This window comes from Malus sylvestris, chromosome 2 (assembly GCF_916048215.2).
Source record: "Malus sylvestris chromosome 2, drMalSylv7.2, whole genome shotgun sequence".
Lineage (NCBI taxonomy): Eukaryota > Viridiplantae > Streptophyta > Magnoliopsida > Rosales > Rosaceae > Malus > Malus sylvestris.
Genome location: NC_062261.1, coordinates 1557847 through 1574294, shown reverse-complemented (window position 1 = coordinate 1574294; position 16448 = coordinate 1557847). Strand labels below are relative to the sequence as shown.

At 41.0% G+C, this 16448-nt stretch overlaps 2 protein-coding genes and 1 long non-coding RNA gene across 3 annotated transcripts; all 3 read right to left on the bottom strand.

The window, feature by feature from the left end:
* Positions 1–89: 89 nt before the first annotated feature.
* On the bottom strand, positions 90–4347 carry LOC126592138 (uncharacterized). The gene is made up of 3 exons (XM_050257890.1): positions 4186–4347; positions 2924–3276; positions 90–2745 (listed from the first exon to the last, which is right to left on the bottom strand). The coding sequence occupies exons 2-3, from the start codon at positions 3265–3267 to the stop codon at positions 216–218; spliced, it is 2874 nt and encodes a 957-aa protein (XP_050113847.1). The 5' UTR covers positions 3268–3276; positions 4186–4347; the 3' UTR covers positions 90–215.
* A 7658-nt stretch (positions 4348–12005) lies between these two features.
* On the bottom strand, positions 12006–14943 carry LOC126587672 (uncharacterized). The gene is made up of 2 exons (XM_050252758.1): positions 12207–14943; positions 12006–12019 (listed from the first exon to the last, which is right to left on the bottom strand). Exons 1-2 carry the CDS (start codon positions 14941–14943, stop codon positions 12006–12008), a joined length of 2751 nt encoding a protein of 916 aa, XP_050108715.1.
* A 167-nt stretch (positions 14944–15110) lies between these two features.
* LOC126592131 (uncharacterized) lies at positions 15111–16220 on the bottom strand. Its single transcript, XR_007612601.1, has 2 exons — positions 16155–16220; positions 15111–15338 (listed from the first exon to the last, which is right to left on the bottom strand). It is a non-coding gene; the product is annotated as an uncharacterized LOC126592131 (long non-coding RNA).
* Positions 16221–16448: the final 228 nt, after the last annotated feature.

The following is a 16448-nucleotide window of genomic DNA, read 5'->3' as shown; positions in this document are numbered from 1 at the left end:
ATGCTTTGTTGGAACAGCAAGATTCGTAGTACACATTTCAGGAACAAGACGATTCAAATGCGAAATTTACGAATTTAAAACTCTAGACAAACTCAAGAACAAAACAACCTCGTTGCAAACCTAGTTCAAAGAGACCGGTTCGGAAAATGTCGATTAACACTGTACATGAATTCATAACAAACAAGCATCCAAGACGGTATGATTCAAGGATTACATCAAGGGATACTTGATGGAGGATCTACGGGAACGATACTTGATGAATGAGCATCTACGTGGTCGATACTCAACGGAGCGGCATCTATGGGGACGATACTTGATGAAGGAGCATCTGTGGGGACGATACTTGATGGAGGGGCATCGACGGGGATGACGCTTGATGAAAGGGCATCTACGAGGACGATGCTTGACGAAGGAGCATCTACGGGGTCCATACCTGATATAGGAGCATCTATGAGGTCCATACTTGACAAAGGATCATCCATGGGTTCCTTGCAGGTTTTTTTATTATGCCCTGAATCCTTGCACCTAGAGCAAAAAACTGTCCTTGCCGACAAACTCTTTGTTTTGGCCTGGCTTTTCTTTTCTTGTTGCTTGGAGACTGATGGAGGAAGCACATGTGCTGCATCAGTAATCTCACCATCCGAAGACTCGAAAGGGGCCAATGCAGAGTTTATGGACTCAGAATACGTCAAACGATAGGTGTCAGATTTATAGTAACTCGAACAATAATCATACACATCCCTACCAGTGCAGTTGAAGACAGCAATAGCATGGCAGCATGGTAGACCACTTGCATTCCAATCCAGACAACTACAGTACCGTTCACTAATATCCACAACGTTGATGGAATCCTTGTGAACCTCAAAGAGAGTATCGGATGAAAACAAGACTTTAAGACCATATGCGCAACAGGCTTCTTGTTGCAGTTTTTCCTCCTTGGATGGAGTAAGTTTTGTGGGCCACTTACTTGAATCTGTTCGACGAGTATTTATCAACTCCATCAACTTAGAACATAGCGCTTCAATCTTTGGCACAATGGGTAACTCCTGTACTTCCTCTATCCACTTGATGTATGTCTCTGCAACATCTGATGTGAAATGGTTATAGGGCTCTCCTTTAAATAATGCATTTGTCCAACATTCTGGTTCGATTTGCTGGACCCAGGCATAAGCTCGAGCAGAAACCCGTCTAATTTGATCAATACTTGTTTTAAACCCATCAAGTCGGATTGCATGGGCGGCAGCCATAAAATTGATTGGCAAGGAACCCTTCCCATCTCCATGGTATGGACCATTCAAGTTTCTCATGAAGCTTTGCAGAAGGTGGTGCATAGAATATCCATGGTGGGCATTCTCAAATACTTCGAGCACTGATTTCTTTAGTCCCTTCTCTCTATCCGAGACAAAAGTTAAGGATTGAGTGGTTGAAAGTACTGATCTTAACTGCTCCAAAAACCACCGCCAGTTATCATCATTCTCAGTGTCAACGATAGCAAATGCAACCGGGAAAAGACCGTCATCTCCATCCAAAGCAGTAGCTGCCAAAAAAGTCTCATGGTATCTTGATTTTAGAGATGCAGCATCGAGAAAAAGAATAGGGCGACAACCATGCTGAAAACCATGTACTGAAGCATGAAAACTCACAAATAGGCGCTGAAATTTACTCTCATCACTAGTGAAAAGCTTAATATTACTGCCAGGATTTGCCTCTGTCATCTTCTCACAAAATCTCGGTAACTGGTCATATGCCTCTTTATACGAACCCAGAAGTCGCTCCTTGGCATCCTCAACTGCACGCCAAACATGAGTGTAGTTCACAGCAATCCCAAAATCTTGACGAATGATGTTGGCAAGTTCTTTCGTCTTGAGATGTGGGCGCTCAAGTAATCTGTCTTTCACGATGCTAACCAACCAACTTCGTTTTGGATGATAAGATTTCATGAACTCTGATTCACAAGTATGCGTTTCAGTCATACTCTTTATCCTAAACTTTTTCACAGATGTGTCCCAAGATGCAAAAATTTTCCAGGAACAGTCTTCGACTATACATCTGCCACTTGCACGGTTAGTATCATTCTTTTTTAACTTATACATGAAACGATGGGCAACGGCATATTTTTGCAGCGCATCACGAAATTCTTTAGCACTGTTGAATTCCTGTCCAATGCCAGTGATAGCATTTTTCCATATTTTGAGTAAAAGTTCAGGTGGAGCATCATTTGATTCCACTAGACTAGCCTGGATAGGGTCATTGCTAGTACTACTATCTTTACTGTGGAGGATATCTTGCCTCTCATCCACGTCATCAGTTTCTGTAGCAATGTTCCGGCTAGGAATATTCTTCTTCTTGGACATATGTTTTCTTTTCTCCCCAACATGGTCAGTGACAGAACCAATGGTAGGACCGTTGGCACCAATTTTCCAGGCAGCAGTGCGCCTTCGCTTCTTAACGGTATCAGCAGGGGTACAGTTCATATCAAATACGTCCAAGCTGTGCTGACTTGCATCAGCAGTAGCAGATATGGAACCAGTTGGAATGGAACTAGTAGCATCCGCATTATTGGTGGATGTAAACGCAGGGGACATGGTAGGCATATGCGCCACTCCACCTGCAGTTTGGGTCCTTTCTTCCACAGACATAATACATCCAGGTTGTTTTGATAGAGGACTAGCATGTAAAGTGGCAGCTGAAGTCGTGAAGGCGGGAACAGGGGTCACCGATTCAGCCACTTTTATCCCACATGCCCTGCAAATGAGAATTTAAACTTTCAACGCAAGAAAACTTAGAAACTTACAATATGTTGTAATTACTAGTCAATATGCTTCAACTATTGTAAAGAGGGCAAATGGGCAATATGGCAATGTCATCATTTCTTCAAAAGCAAGGAAATTGTGATCCAATCAAACAAAACAAAAGAAAGTACCTTTTTGGTGTGTTGAAGGCCTCGGCATCAAAACCTGCTTTCCCCTGGACAAAAACATCAGCAGTTACTGAATTCCCATGGAATTCATACATCCTTTTCAGGTCCTTATCATTGGATAAAGTGATGAGAGTTCGCGTATTTCCAGGGAGAAAATACTTCATGATCACTGATTTATATTCTAAATTCAACATTTCAGCCAATTTTAACTTGAGATCATCAAATCGGGTTTCATGATTGATATCTACTGCCTGTGCATCTCCTCCCGTATATGACATGGATCCATCATCCTTGACAACAAATTCCCCACCAGATTGGCAGATCAGGATAAGCTTTGTCCTCGCCATCACAACGACCTTCAAACATTCGAATAAAAGAATTAAAAGCTATAGTTTATAAATATGCTAAATTCATAATTCAGTTCCCAAAACTATCTACTACTTTCAAAGTTTACCACGATCTAAATAATAAGTACGCAAAAGCCAACCGTGTCTTAAACATCAGTTACTATTGTCGATCAAAAATGAATTCACAAATGTTAGTATTTAATTGTTGAGTCTCACATTCTGGTGTATTTTTCATGCCTGCGGGCGCAGAGTGTGTGTATACTATTAGCTACTTACTAGAGCTTGTGTGCATACAATATCGAAAAACCATTGTCCCACCGGGCCTGCTTTACTAACATATACAGCCAAGCAACCACTATAAACAAAGCAAAAACCCAGCTAAAAACATCAATGGAAGCACACCAGGAACTGTAAACACTCCCTATAAAATTACAACAACAACAAAACCTTATCCTACTAAGTCGAGTCGGCTATATGAATCCTAGAACGCCACTATGTTCGGTTTTGTGCCAAATTATCAGAAAACAGCATGTGGGTTATCATCTGATCCCACCATCACCAACAACCCAGCTCCTAAATCAGTAAATTTCCCGGTGGGTTAACGGAAAAACAGTTTAAAGAAGTCAACCAATCCAACCCAAATGATCATCCTCTGAGAAATCCAGCAGATTAATCCCCCTTTTCCGAAAAAAAAAAAAAAACCATTAATTCAAAGTCCAAGATCACGACTTTAGCCCCCCAGAAAAACCCAAACATTCAACTTAATTTCCAGAATTATATGAACACTAACATTGGTTGAATTGGGTTACTAATTTACTCCTCCATGAAATTTATTTGTTACCGACATACCAGAAAGACAGTATTGGTATAAAGAATTTAACTTTTAGGTGTGAGGGGAGAGAAGAAGAAAGCGCTTACCAGAGAAGGAGGTGCAGGGTGTGATGAAACCCTAGATTTTGGGGCCTTCTGGAAATAACGATAAAAGAGGTGAATGATGCAAAAGACTTGAAAGCATAGAATGTCAAAAGGGCTCTTTGGAGAATTAGGGTTTTGGAAAATTCCAAACTTAACCCCAGTTAGTCACGCTTCCAAAATTCATAGAAACCATTTTATTTTATTATTTTTTATTTTTTGTAACAAACGATAGCATTGGAGGTTAATTAGTTAGTTGTTAGAAGGAAAAAGAATTGGTGAAGATCAAGCCCCCACCAGAGTGCATAAATATAATTGTTTTCCATTACTATTATGGAGCTTCATCTGCATCATTCATCCATTTTTAATTCTACACAATCTTATTTAGACAAACAGAGAAAAATAGAAGGATAACATGTTAACTATTACTACTGTCTATTGATATTTTTCTTCATTTGAAAGTGAGAAGTCTCAAGTTCGACACATGGATAACGATGACACATTATATTTATGTTGAGCTCGATACTTAGTGACTATCTTATTGTGTAGTCTAGCCTAATCTCTTTTCTTTAATATAGAAAAGTACGGCATAAGACAAGACTATCACAATGTAATGATTAATCTTCACTTATAGTTCCGCTTCTTGCTTTAATATAAAGACTTGTTGGAATCTGATTGGTCCAACAAAGAGTCGAATCTATGACGTGGGCTTCAAATGTGGCATCAAATGTCACCGGTGGCGCCGGTAGTACACAACAATTTTTTACCCAATTTCCGAATAAAGCATAAACATTTACAGAGGCCTGCATGACCTGTTTTTCATGACCATAAGGAGAAACTTGACTAGTCATTTCATCCACCCCACCTCTTCCTTTAAGTAATAAGATTTGGTGTATCAATATTAATGGTTGACAGAAACTCTAATGAACATAAATACAAGGCAAGGTTCTTGCTCATACCATGAAAAAACTTAGATGAAACGTCCTATTAGTTCGAGCTGAAGGGGTCGTGAGTGTGCAGAAGATTTTGGCTAACTAACATATTACTTTTCAAGATTGCAATGCGATTTCCATCGTAAGAGAAGTCTGCACATGTTTGAGTCTTTTCTGCACAGTTCTATCAAGTTGATTCATCTTTACCACATGACATGTTGACATAAAAAACACTATCAATCAATTATAGTCTATGGGTTCTTCCATATTAGTGTTTTTAGTTGTTATGAGATCTATGAAGTCTATCTCACACACTCTTAAAAGTTTTATGTTTTTCCAAAACGAAGAGTTTATAAGAGAACAAAATACAAGACTAACACAAAATTAGGAAAGTAATCTATCCTAATATGTTTTTTTTTTTTCTCAAAAAGAAGCATTTATAGGGTAGCTCTCACAAACAAGCGGGATTTTCTCTATTAAAGTTCTACATGCCCCATATTTGTGAGATCTGCCATTCAAATTAGATGATCAGGTTATCCTACCGAAAATTTTCTCCCATAAGAGACTACACAAGTATGCTCGATTTGGTAGTCTCAATCGCCATTGAGTGTCCCAAAAAAGCAGAAAAGCAAATGATACAAGCTAAATGAGAAATGGACATTCCTTTACTTTTTCTCCTCACTTTCTCCCATCCTCCCCAACGGCTCCACCTCCATAGGACCACCATAAACAGCCCTAAAGGTACGTACTTCCCCAGCTGTGCTATAAGTCTCTCATCATATCAACAATAAGAAAAAGGCCAAAGCAAAAGGCTTACTATACACAAGATCTCATCAAGGAAGCTGCTGCTTCTGCTGCTCTGCACATCATTGTCCCACATAAAAAAACACAAATGCTCTGGAGTATTTGATACTTCGAGCTTTATAACAGTTAGATCTTGGTTTTTATACAAACATTTAGTGGTGAAAAAATCCGAGGTATCCCAGAGTATCATAGAAAACCTCGAGAAAACAGATAATATCAAACGTAAACACTGTACTGCATTTTCTAAAAGTGAATAGCATTTTACCCTAAAGAAACCAAAAGAGATGATATATAACGAACTGTATAAACTGTTGGAAAGAAGAAGCGAGGAAACTTCACAGTTCATCATCTTCTGTTCTTGGAAGTTTTGACTGTTTGTTTGTGCCCTAATTTTCTACTGTGGAGTGACGACACGCTGCTAGGGTTTTTATTCTGCGATTATTGTAAGACACCATGAAGAAATGCTCTTCTTCTAGTAGGTTTTTTTTTAGGGAATTCTAACGAAAAGCCCACGGTACTTTTCACTTTAATGAAAAACCAAATTTTTACACTAAAAAGTCAAATCTAGTACTATTCACTTTTCCCTTATTTTGTCTTTATCGTTAAAACTTAAAGTTTTCAAACTATTTTCATTAGTTTTTTTTTTTTTACCGTCATGGTCCCTGAGCTTATATCCGAGTTTCATTTTGGTCCTTCTCGACCAAGTCCAACTTCTCTTGCAATTGGTTCTCCTTAATTAAACAGTCAACCTACTGTGCTTCTCGGTGAATGCTTCTACAAGTAAATGTCCTTTTCTCTCTTATCTTAACCCTAGATCTTTTTCCCCATCATTTTCATTGCGCCCACCTGATGCTAGCTGCTGCTTGCAAACATGAGAGAGTTGGCAGCGATGAGAAAAGCCAACCCCTGACAAAATAAGCTATGATTTTTCGTCGTCAAACTTTTTATTATAAATGTGAATGCTTTCTTCTTTCACACCATGACGCTCTTCTATTCGGAAATTTAGTGCATCAGCAACGATCATTATATATATAATTGTTGACCTTAAAAACTACCAAGCTTACGTGGCACGCAGGTTGAGTGACTAATGAGCTAACTACGTCATTCGGTTGTATACGGGGCGTGCCAACTCGTTGGCCGATGAGTAAAATGTGTTGATGTTGCGTTGAGCGTGCTGCTGACTTCTTGATCTTGCGACTGCGGCCGAGGAAGGAACACTCTCGACCTTCGGGTTGTAGAGCCTAAAGACAAGGCTGCTAGTTTTGCGAAGTTCACGAATCGTCAGCGCCGGATTCGGTCACAGTGATTATATTTGTAAGAGTATAAGCACGCCGAATCGACACCAGATTATATGGACACAAGTATTCAAAGCTGATGTACGTCTTAATCGTAAATGTGGTTCGGCCATCAGAATGTCGAACTCTAAATCCAACTTGTGAGTATCCAATCATAAAATAACCCGGCATTCAAAGCGCCGAATCTAGTGATTGGTAACACCTCACTTCGCCGAGAAAGCTCGTGAGATGACCTCTGCCAATAAGGATTCACTACTACAATATTAGCTTTAGGTGTCGGACGATTCTGGCGGTTAATAAGTCATTCTGACGGATAAAAGATATCCGACACATAATTTATTTACTGTCGGATTAAAGTTATTTTCTGTCGGATATATCTGACATAAATTTCTGTCGGATTTTTCATGGCGGATTTAACCCGCCATAAAATTATTATAACCCTCAGTATTTTTGAATTCTTTTTTTTTTAATATTTTTAACATATTCTGGCGGTTTCTAAGTTAATGGTGGCGGTTATTGACACACCCTAACCCGAAGACTAGGACGTGCTGGCCGTCACGTGAGTGTGACGTAACCATAACGCAAGCGGAAACGATTTAATAATAAAATACGAGTCAACGAAAACCACTAATTGCAGTTATTTACAACCTAGCATTCTATGTGCATAAGAGTGTACTAAACACACATAAACAGAGCATAAGCGTCTAGGTGCAGTCAAGTAGGACCATAACTATTTTACAACACCCTCGGGTGAATCCTACATTTATTTAGTCTGTCAGAACGCCGAAGCAGTCCTCGTAGGCCACCAACGCCTCAACTATCAACTAGAACCTGGAGGGGCGAAAAACAGAAAACGTGAGTGGGCGAAAATAAGCTTTTCCAAATCATTTCATAAATCCACAATTATAACCCCTTTTTGGAAAACCTGTATACTTTCCCAGAAAAATAGTATATAGCATATATATCTCAACTGTCTCAATCATCAATCTTATAACAGATTCAATAAAGAATGTACCATGCCAATTTCAACAGTGTAGTATGAATGCATTAACATAATATAATCAGGTAAAAGAAATAATCAATCGGAGGCCCTCTAATAGCCCTGAACGATTGAACCTAGAGCTCAACATCTATCAATCTCACTCTGCCGGAGTCACTCCGCGTGACCTGTCCGGCCTTCTGCACATCAGTCGGAACCACCTAATGTAGTCTGAACGACTCATGGTAATATTCGCTCTAGTGCTTCTCTCATCAATCATCTGTATACAATAACCTAAGGTCACCCACCAGTCATAATCTCACTAACACTCTACGACTGGCCCGTCGTACCCACTCCGCGTGGACTGTACGACCAGCATCTACTTGGATCCAAGGCGAGCGTGCGATGCGGTGAATACTATAAGCACTAAACCATGGTGCAGGATATGAGCTCAATATATCATCATCATCAACATAACAGTAATTAAATACTTACCTGTGCGTCCACAGCACCACCTTACATATATGCATCATACGACAGTTCATAATATCCATAATATTCTATGCATGGCAATCACATCATATTTCATTTTAATATACTTTTCATTTAAATTTGATTTCTGGGGAAATCGAGTATATAGGTATATATAAAAACAAATGCCCACTCACTGGTATGTCGCCGGGTCGTAACCCCCTTGACGCCCCTGGATGTGCTCGTCCTCGTTAAAAGTTCCACCTAGAAGTGAAATAACTTAAAACAATCATTTAACGCACATTTAACGCACCTAAACCAAACTAGGTAATTAATTCTTCATACGATGCTCAAATTGGGTATATGAATATACCACAGTGACCTACACAACCTCAGGATCATCCCCAAATTTTTAAAATAATTTTTGGAGTCCTCACGCGCCCCCACGCGCCTGACGTGGCACGGACCTACGCGCGGCCCACGCGCGGCCACGTGACATGCACACTGACGGCTACAGTGAACGGCGTTAGGGAATATTCCGTCAAATCCTAGCATATTCCGTTAAAAACTAACGGTTTCCGTTAAAGTTAACTAACGGCGTCGGAATATTCCGTCAAACTTAACGGAAGATTCCCTGTCTTCTCCGGCGAGTCACCGGTCGCCGGCGACTGTTCGCCGGTTTCTGGAAAATTTTCAAATCCACTATTCTCCTTCGTTTTTCAACCAATTTCTTCGCATTTTATACAAAAATGAAGCATTTAACAAGTACTATCACGTTGGAAGGGTTTTAGGGCCTAAAAACTACTAGATCATACCTTCCAAAATCTTCCAAATTCGGCCAAACGTCGAACTGGGTCACTTCGACGTCCAAACTTTCCAAACTTCACACCCCGAGCTTCGTGGGAACCTCCTAGAGCTCCCTATGATCTTAGTTTGGCCTAAAAATCAACAAACACAAAGTTCATGAATAGTGTCATTTCACGGGCTTGAGTTTTCTACGTGAAATCGTGGGAAATCTTACCTGAAAACAATACCAATGTGTTCGTATGGTCCTCACAAACACGATGCTACCTTCCTCAACCTTAACTTGTGAAGTTTTCAAGGTCTTGGGTGTTTGTCCGAGAGTTTGAGAGAGAATGAGGGAGTGTGAGAGTGACTGAGGGAAAGATGAGGAAGAGAGAGAGAAGGAGACATGGATCCAGAATTGAGGGAATGATTTAGGGGGTAGGGTCCCACCTAAAGTCCAACACAGATAATTTAACACATACTAATAACAATTCTAATCCCTAGTTTAGGATCTTAGTGTAAAACAAATACCAAATTTACGCACCTTAATCCCGTTTAAGGGCGTTTCTGTAATTTCACGTCGTCGGAAATTGAAATTCCGGGACGGGCTGTGACAATCTCCCCTCCTTATAGAATTTCGTCCCCGAAATTCCAGCCACTAACCAAACCCTCAATACTCATAGAATAACCTTGGATACATATCTCTCATCCTTTCTTCTGTCTCCCAAGTAGCTTCTTCCGTTGAATGGTTCCTCCACAATACTTTTACTAAGCTCACGGTCTTATTCCTCAAGGTCTTATCTTTCCAATCCAGTATAGTCACTGGTTCTTCATCATATGTCAAATCCGGATTAATTTCCAATGGTTGAGGAGGAATCACATGTGAAGGATCTGACACATAATGCCGAAGCATCGAGACATGGAACACATTATGTACCTTAGACAACTCTGGAGGTAGCTCCAACCTGTAAGCAACTTCACCAATCCTCTCAGTGATCTCATAAGGTCCAATGTACCTGGGACTTAGCTTTCCTTTCTTTCCAAAGCGAACCACACCTCTCCAAGGCGATAATTTCAGAAAAACATAGTCGCCCACATTATACATTCTGTCCGTGGTATGTCGATCCGCTAGGCTCTTTTGTCTATCCTGGGCCACTTTCAGGTTAGACTTAATTACCTGAATATTCTGAGTAGTCTCATCCACAATCTCTGGGCCCTCAAGTATTCTTTCACCGACCTCTGACCAACATAATGGAGTACGACAAGCTTTACCATAAAGTGCTTCAAATGGAGACATTCCAATACTCGAATGAAAACTATTATTGTAGGCAAACTCCATCAAATCCAAACGATCATGCCAAGAATCACCAAATTGCATCACAGAGGATCTCAACATATCCTCGAGTGTCTGAATAGTTCTCTCCGACTGACCATCTGTCTGTGGATGATAAGCTGTACTGTAAAGCAATCTAGTACCCAAAGCTTCTTGAAAAGCTATCCAAAACTTAGAAGTAAATCTTGGATCTCGATCAGAAATAATATTCACTGGGACACCATGATACTTTACAACCTTCGATATGAATAACTGAGCCAACTTATTTAAAGAATACTTCTTCCTTACTGGAATAAAATGTGCTGATTTGGTAAGTCGATCTACAACCACCCAAATGCCATCAAAACCATTTTGTGTACGTGGCAGCTTATACACAAAATCCATCGTTATATTCTCCCATTTCCACTGGGGAACGGGAAGTGGTTGCAATCTCCCAAACGGCTTCTTTCTTTCAGCCTTAACCTGCTGGCAAACAATACACCTACTAACATACTCCGCAATCTCCCTCTTCATACCCGGCCAATAATAGAATGGTCGAATGGTATGATACATTTTAGTTCCTCCTGGGTGCATAGCATAAGCCGAACAATGTGCTTCATCCAAGATTTCTTTCTTCAGTTCCTCATTATTAGGCACATACATCCTGTTCTCTTGCATAAGCATACCATCTGATCCTCGGATCTTGAGATCTTTCTTCTTCCCTTCATTTCTTAAATTGATCAATTCTTGAATTTCTTCATCCCACGATTGAGCTGCAAGCACCCGATCAATTAAAATTGGCTTGACTTGAAAATTGGCAAGAAAAGCTTCACTTTGCTCTTCCCATTCTAACTCTACTCCAGTAGATCTCAACTCTGCCAGAAGAGGAACACGACTGACATACAAAGCATTAAGTCGCCCTTGAGGTTTTCTACTCAGAGCATCAGCTACCACATTTGCACGACCCGGATGGTACTCAATCGTGCAATCATAATCACTTAACAATTCCAACCATCTTCTCTGACGAAGATTAAGATCATGCTGAGTGAAAAGGTACTGAAGGCTTTTATGATCGGTAAAGATCTTACATTTCTCGCCATAGAGATAATGTCTCCAAATCTTCAAAGCAAACACAATAGCTGCCAACTCAAGATCGTGAGTCGGATAGTTTCTTTCATGAGTCTTCAACTGCCTAGAAGCATAGGCAATCACTCTACTATGCTGCATCAAAACACAACCCAAACCATTCAAAGAAGCATCACTATAGATCTCGAAGTTACCATTATCATCAGGAAGTACTAACACAGGTGCATGAGTAAGGCAATACTTCAACTGCTGGAAACTTTGCTCACAACTTTCATCCCACTCAAACTTAACATCCTTCCTGGTTAACTTCGTTAATGGCAAGGCAATCATAGAAAAGTCTTGAACAAACCGTCTATAATAACCTGCTAAACCAAGAAAACTCCGCACCTCAGTGACCGTTCGAGGTTGTTCCCAATTTTCCACTGCTGCTATCTTTTGAGGATCCACTTGAATTCCCTGAGCTGATACCACATGTCCCAGAAATGCCACTTGATCCAGCCAAAATTGACATTTACTAAATTTGGCATATAATCGGTGTTCCCTCAATTTCCTTAACACCAAGTTAAGATGTCGAATATGGTCTGATTTCGACTTAGAATATACCAGGATGTCATCAATAAAAACAATAACAAACTTGTCAAGATATTCCTGGAATACTTCATTCATCAATCTCATGAAAGCTGCAGGAGCGTTCGTTAATCCAAATGGCATCACCAAAAACTCATAATGCCCATAACGAGTCCTGAAAGCTGTTTTATGAACATCCTCATCTTTAATCTTTAATTGATAATACCCAGACCTCAAATCGATCTTAGAAAACACACAGGCACCTTTGAGCTGATCAAACAAATCATCTATACGAGGCAAGGGATAACGGTTTTTAATCGTCACCCGATTCAATTGCCTGTAATCAATGCACAATCTCAAAGTTCCATCTTTCTTTCTTACAAACAACACTGGAGCTCCCCAAGGTGAAGAACTAGGCTGAATGAAACCTTTATCAATTAACTCTTGCAATTGAATTTTCAACTCTCTTAATTCCGCTGGTGCCATTCTATAAGGAGTCAAAGAGATAGGGTTCGTACCTGGAAGCAAATCAATCGAAAATTCCACATCTCTATCTGGAGGCAACCCAGGTAAATCATCTGGAAATACATCAGGATAGTGTCTGACTACTCCGACTTCCTCCACACTACCGGAATCAACATCATTTAACACCACATGTGCCAAGTATCCCTGACAACCCTTGGATAACAATTTCTTTGTCCTTATGGCGGAAATAACACCATGCCTCACCCCACTTCTTTCACCCACAAATGTAACCTCGGGTAGTCCAGGACGAAGAAAAGTAACTGATTTCCCGTAACAATCTATATGGGCGCGATTATAATGCAACCAATCCGCCCCTAAAATCACATCAAAATCCACGATGTCTAACGGGATAAGATTAGCAGGCATAATGACATTATCTACCATCACTGGACACCCAGAGTAAAAACTATCAACATAACATTTATCCCCTCTAGGCATAGCAAACTCTAAATCAAACCCTAGAGGTGAAGGATGAGGTTGCGTTATTTGAGCAAATGTATGAGAAATCACAGAGTGTGTAGCACCACAATCAATCAAGACTCTAGCAAAATGACCAAGAACATTCAACGTACCCATAATCAAGTCTGGATGGTTCTGAGCATCTTGCAGCGAGATGTGGTTAACACGTCCCTGAGCTGGCTGTCGTCCTCCACGACCTCTGCCACTCTGGTTACCTCGTCCCTGATGAGTACGTCCTTGACCTGTCTGGACAGGCGGCCTAAACGACCCTGTACTACTAGCAGCAACTCCGCTCTGTTGGGGCTGACCCCCCTGATACCACTGAGATCCGCTAGCTGGCATAGACGGATATGAAGTATAACCTCCCTGATCCTGAGAATATCCACTCTGAAAATAAGGATCCTGAGAATAGTGATACTGTCCCGGAGCATAAGGAGCAGCATCACCCTGATAGTGATAAGCACCACCACGACCACCCTGGCCATAACTGCCTGAATTAAAGTTCTGTTGAGTCGGTGCTGAGGTTGGCATAACAGGCTGCTGGGGCCTCTGCTGATTCTGGGGACAATACATAGCTCTATGTCCTGTCTGACCACATGTAAAGCATGCACCACTGCTTCTCCTACATTCCCCATGATGTCGGAAATTACAACGGCGACATAACGGAGGACCCGAACTACCAGTACCACCAAAGCCTCTCTGACCAGAAAATCTAGGTCCATTACCAAACCTACCACCTCCTCTCCTCGGACCTGTGGCACTAAATCCACCACTGGAAGAACTCGAACTCATTCCACTTTTCTTGAAATTCTGCGTCTGACGAGGTCCTGGAATGGAAACACCTTTACCTTTCTCATTTTTCTTCTGACCATTACCCTTATCCTCTTCATCCTCATTGTCCGGAAGATTATCAGAGTCTTCCATCCTGACCAGAATCTCAAAATACTCATGATAATCGGCACAGGGAAGTGCATTGGCAAACGTTCTGTACTTCTTCTTAGATCCTAGCTTGAAACGACGAAGCATTTCTGCTTGATTACCCGCTAAATCAGAATCATAACGGGATAAATCAGTAAACTTCCTGTAGTACTCATGTGCAGACATATTTCTCTGCTTCAGACTGGTGAATTCCTGTTTCTTGCGATCTATATATTCCGGAGGAACAAATCTCTTCATAAAATTTTCCTTAAATACCTCCCATTCGGCTGCCCTTTCAGGTGCCATGTGCCTCGACTGATTTATCCACCACGCAGCTGGCTCACGGCCCAAAAACCAGGTGGTGGTCTCCACCCATCTATTAGCTGGCAGGTTTCCCTGACTTTGCATCACTTGAAAGGTCTGTTCAATTCGATCCAACCACTTTTCTGCCCCTTCATAACCTTCATTTCCCTCAAAAGTTTCCAATTTCAGATTATACATCGTCTCTACGGGCGTTCTCTGAGGAGGACGGATATTAGCCTGAAAAGCTTGAGCCATTGCTGCCCCTAACTGAGTTATATCGGGGAAATTAGGCTCAGCAGCACGGCGATGATCTCTACGAGGCGGCATAATTCTGACAGAAAACATCCAAAAATCAATAGAAGAACTCATTAGTTATACAGGACTGCAACCTATGCTCTGATACCAAACTGACACACCCTAACCCGAAGACTAGGACGTGCTGGCCGTCACGTGAGTGTGACGTAACCATAACGCAAGCGGAAACGATTTAATAATAAAATACGAGTCAACGAAAACCACTAATTGCAGTTATTTACAACCTAGCATTCTATGTGCATAAGAGTGTACTAAACACACATAAACAGAGCATAAGCGTCTAGGTGCAGTCAAGTAGGACCATAACTATTTTACAACACCCTCGGGTGAATCCTACATTTATTTAGTCTGTCAGAACGCCGAAGCAGTCCTCGTAGGCCACCAACGCCTCAACTATCAACTAGAACCTGGAGGGGCGAAAAACAGAAAACGTGAGTGGGCGAAAATAAGCTTTTCCAAATCATTTCATAAATCCACAATTATAACCCCTTTTTGGAAAACCTGTATACTTTCCCAGAAAAATAGTATATAGCATATATATCTCAACTGTCTCAATCATCAATCTTATAACAGATTCAATAAAGAATGTACCATGCCAATTTCAACAGTGTAGTATGAATGCATTAACATAATATAATCAGGTAAAAGAAATAATCAATCGGAGGCCCTCTAATAGCCCTGAACGATTGAACCTAGAGCTCAACATCTATCAATCTCACTCTGCCGGAGTCACTCCGCGTGACCTGTCCGGCCTTCTGCACATCAGTCGGAACCACCTAATGTAGTCTGAACGACTCATGGTAATATTCGCTCTAGTGCTTCTCTCATCAATCATCTGTATACAATAACCTAAGGTCACCCACCAGTCATAATCTCACTAACACTCTACGACTGGCCCGTCGTACCCACTCCGCGTGGACTGTACGACCAGCATCTACTTGGATCCAAGGCGAGCGTGCGATGCGGTGAATACTATAAGCACTAAACCATGGTGCAGGATATGAGCTCAATATATCATCATCATCAACATAACAGTAATTAAATACTTACCTGTGCGTCCACAGCACCACCTTACATATATGCATCATACGACAGTTCATAATATCCATAATATTCTATGCATGGCAATCACATCATATTTCATTTTAATATACTTTTCATTTAAATTTGATTTCTGGGGAAATCGAGTATATAGGTATATATAAAAACAAATGCCCACTCACTGGTATGTCGCCGGGTCGTAACCCCCTTGACGCCCCTGGATGTGCTCGTCCTCGTTAAAAGTTCCACCTAGAAGTGAAATAACTTAAAACAATCATTTAACGCACATTTAACGCACCTAAACCAAACTAGGTAATTAATTCTTCATACGATGCTCAAATTGGGTATATGAATATACCACAGTGACCTACACAACCTCAGGATCATCCCCAAATTTTTAAAATAATTTTTGGAGTCCTCACGCGCCCCCACGCGCCTGACGTGGCACGGACCTACGCGCGGCCCACGCGCGGCCA

Coding starts and splice junctions, on each gene's coding strand:
- LOC126592138 (XM_050257890.1), bottom strand. CDS start 3,267: ATGGCGAGGACAAAGCTTATCCTGATCTGCCAATCTGGTGGGGAATTT. Junction 2,746..2,923: donor GCCTTCAACACACCAAAAAG/GTACTTTCTTTT, acceptor TCTCATTTGCAG/GGCATGTGGGATAAAAGTGG.
- LOC126587672 (XM_050252758.1), bottom strand. CDS start 14,943: ATGCCGCCTCGTAGAGATCATCGCCGTGCTGCTGAGCCTAATTTCCCC.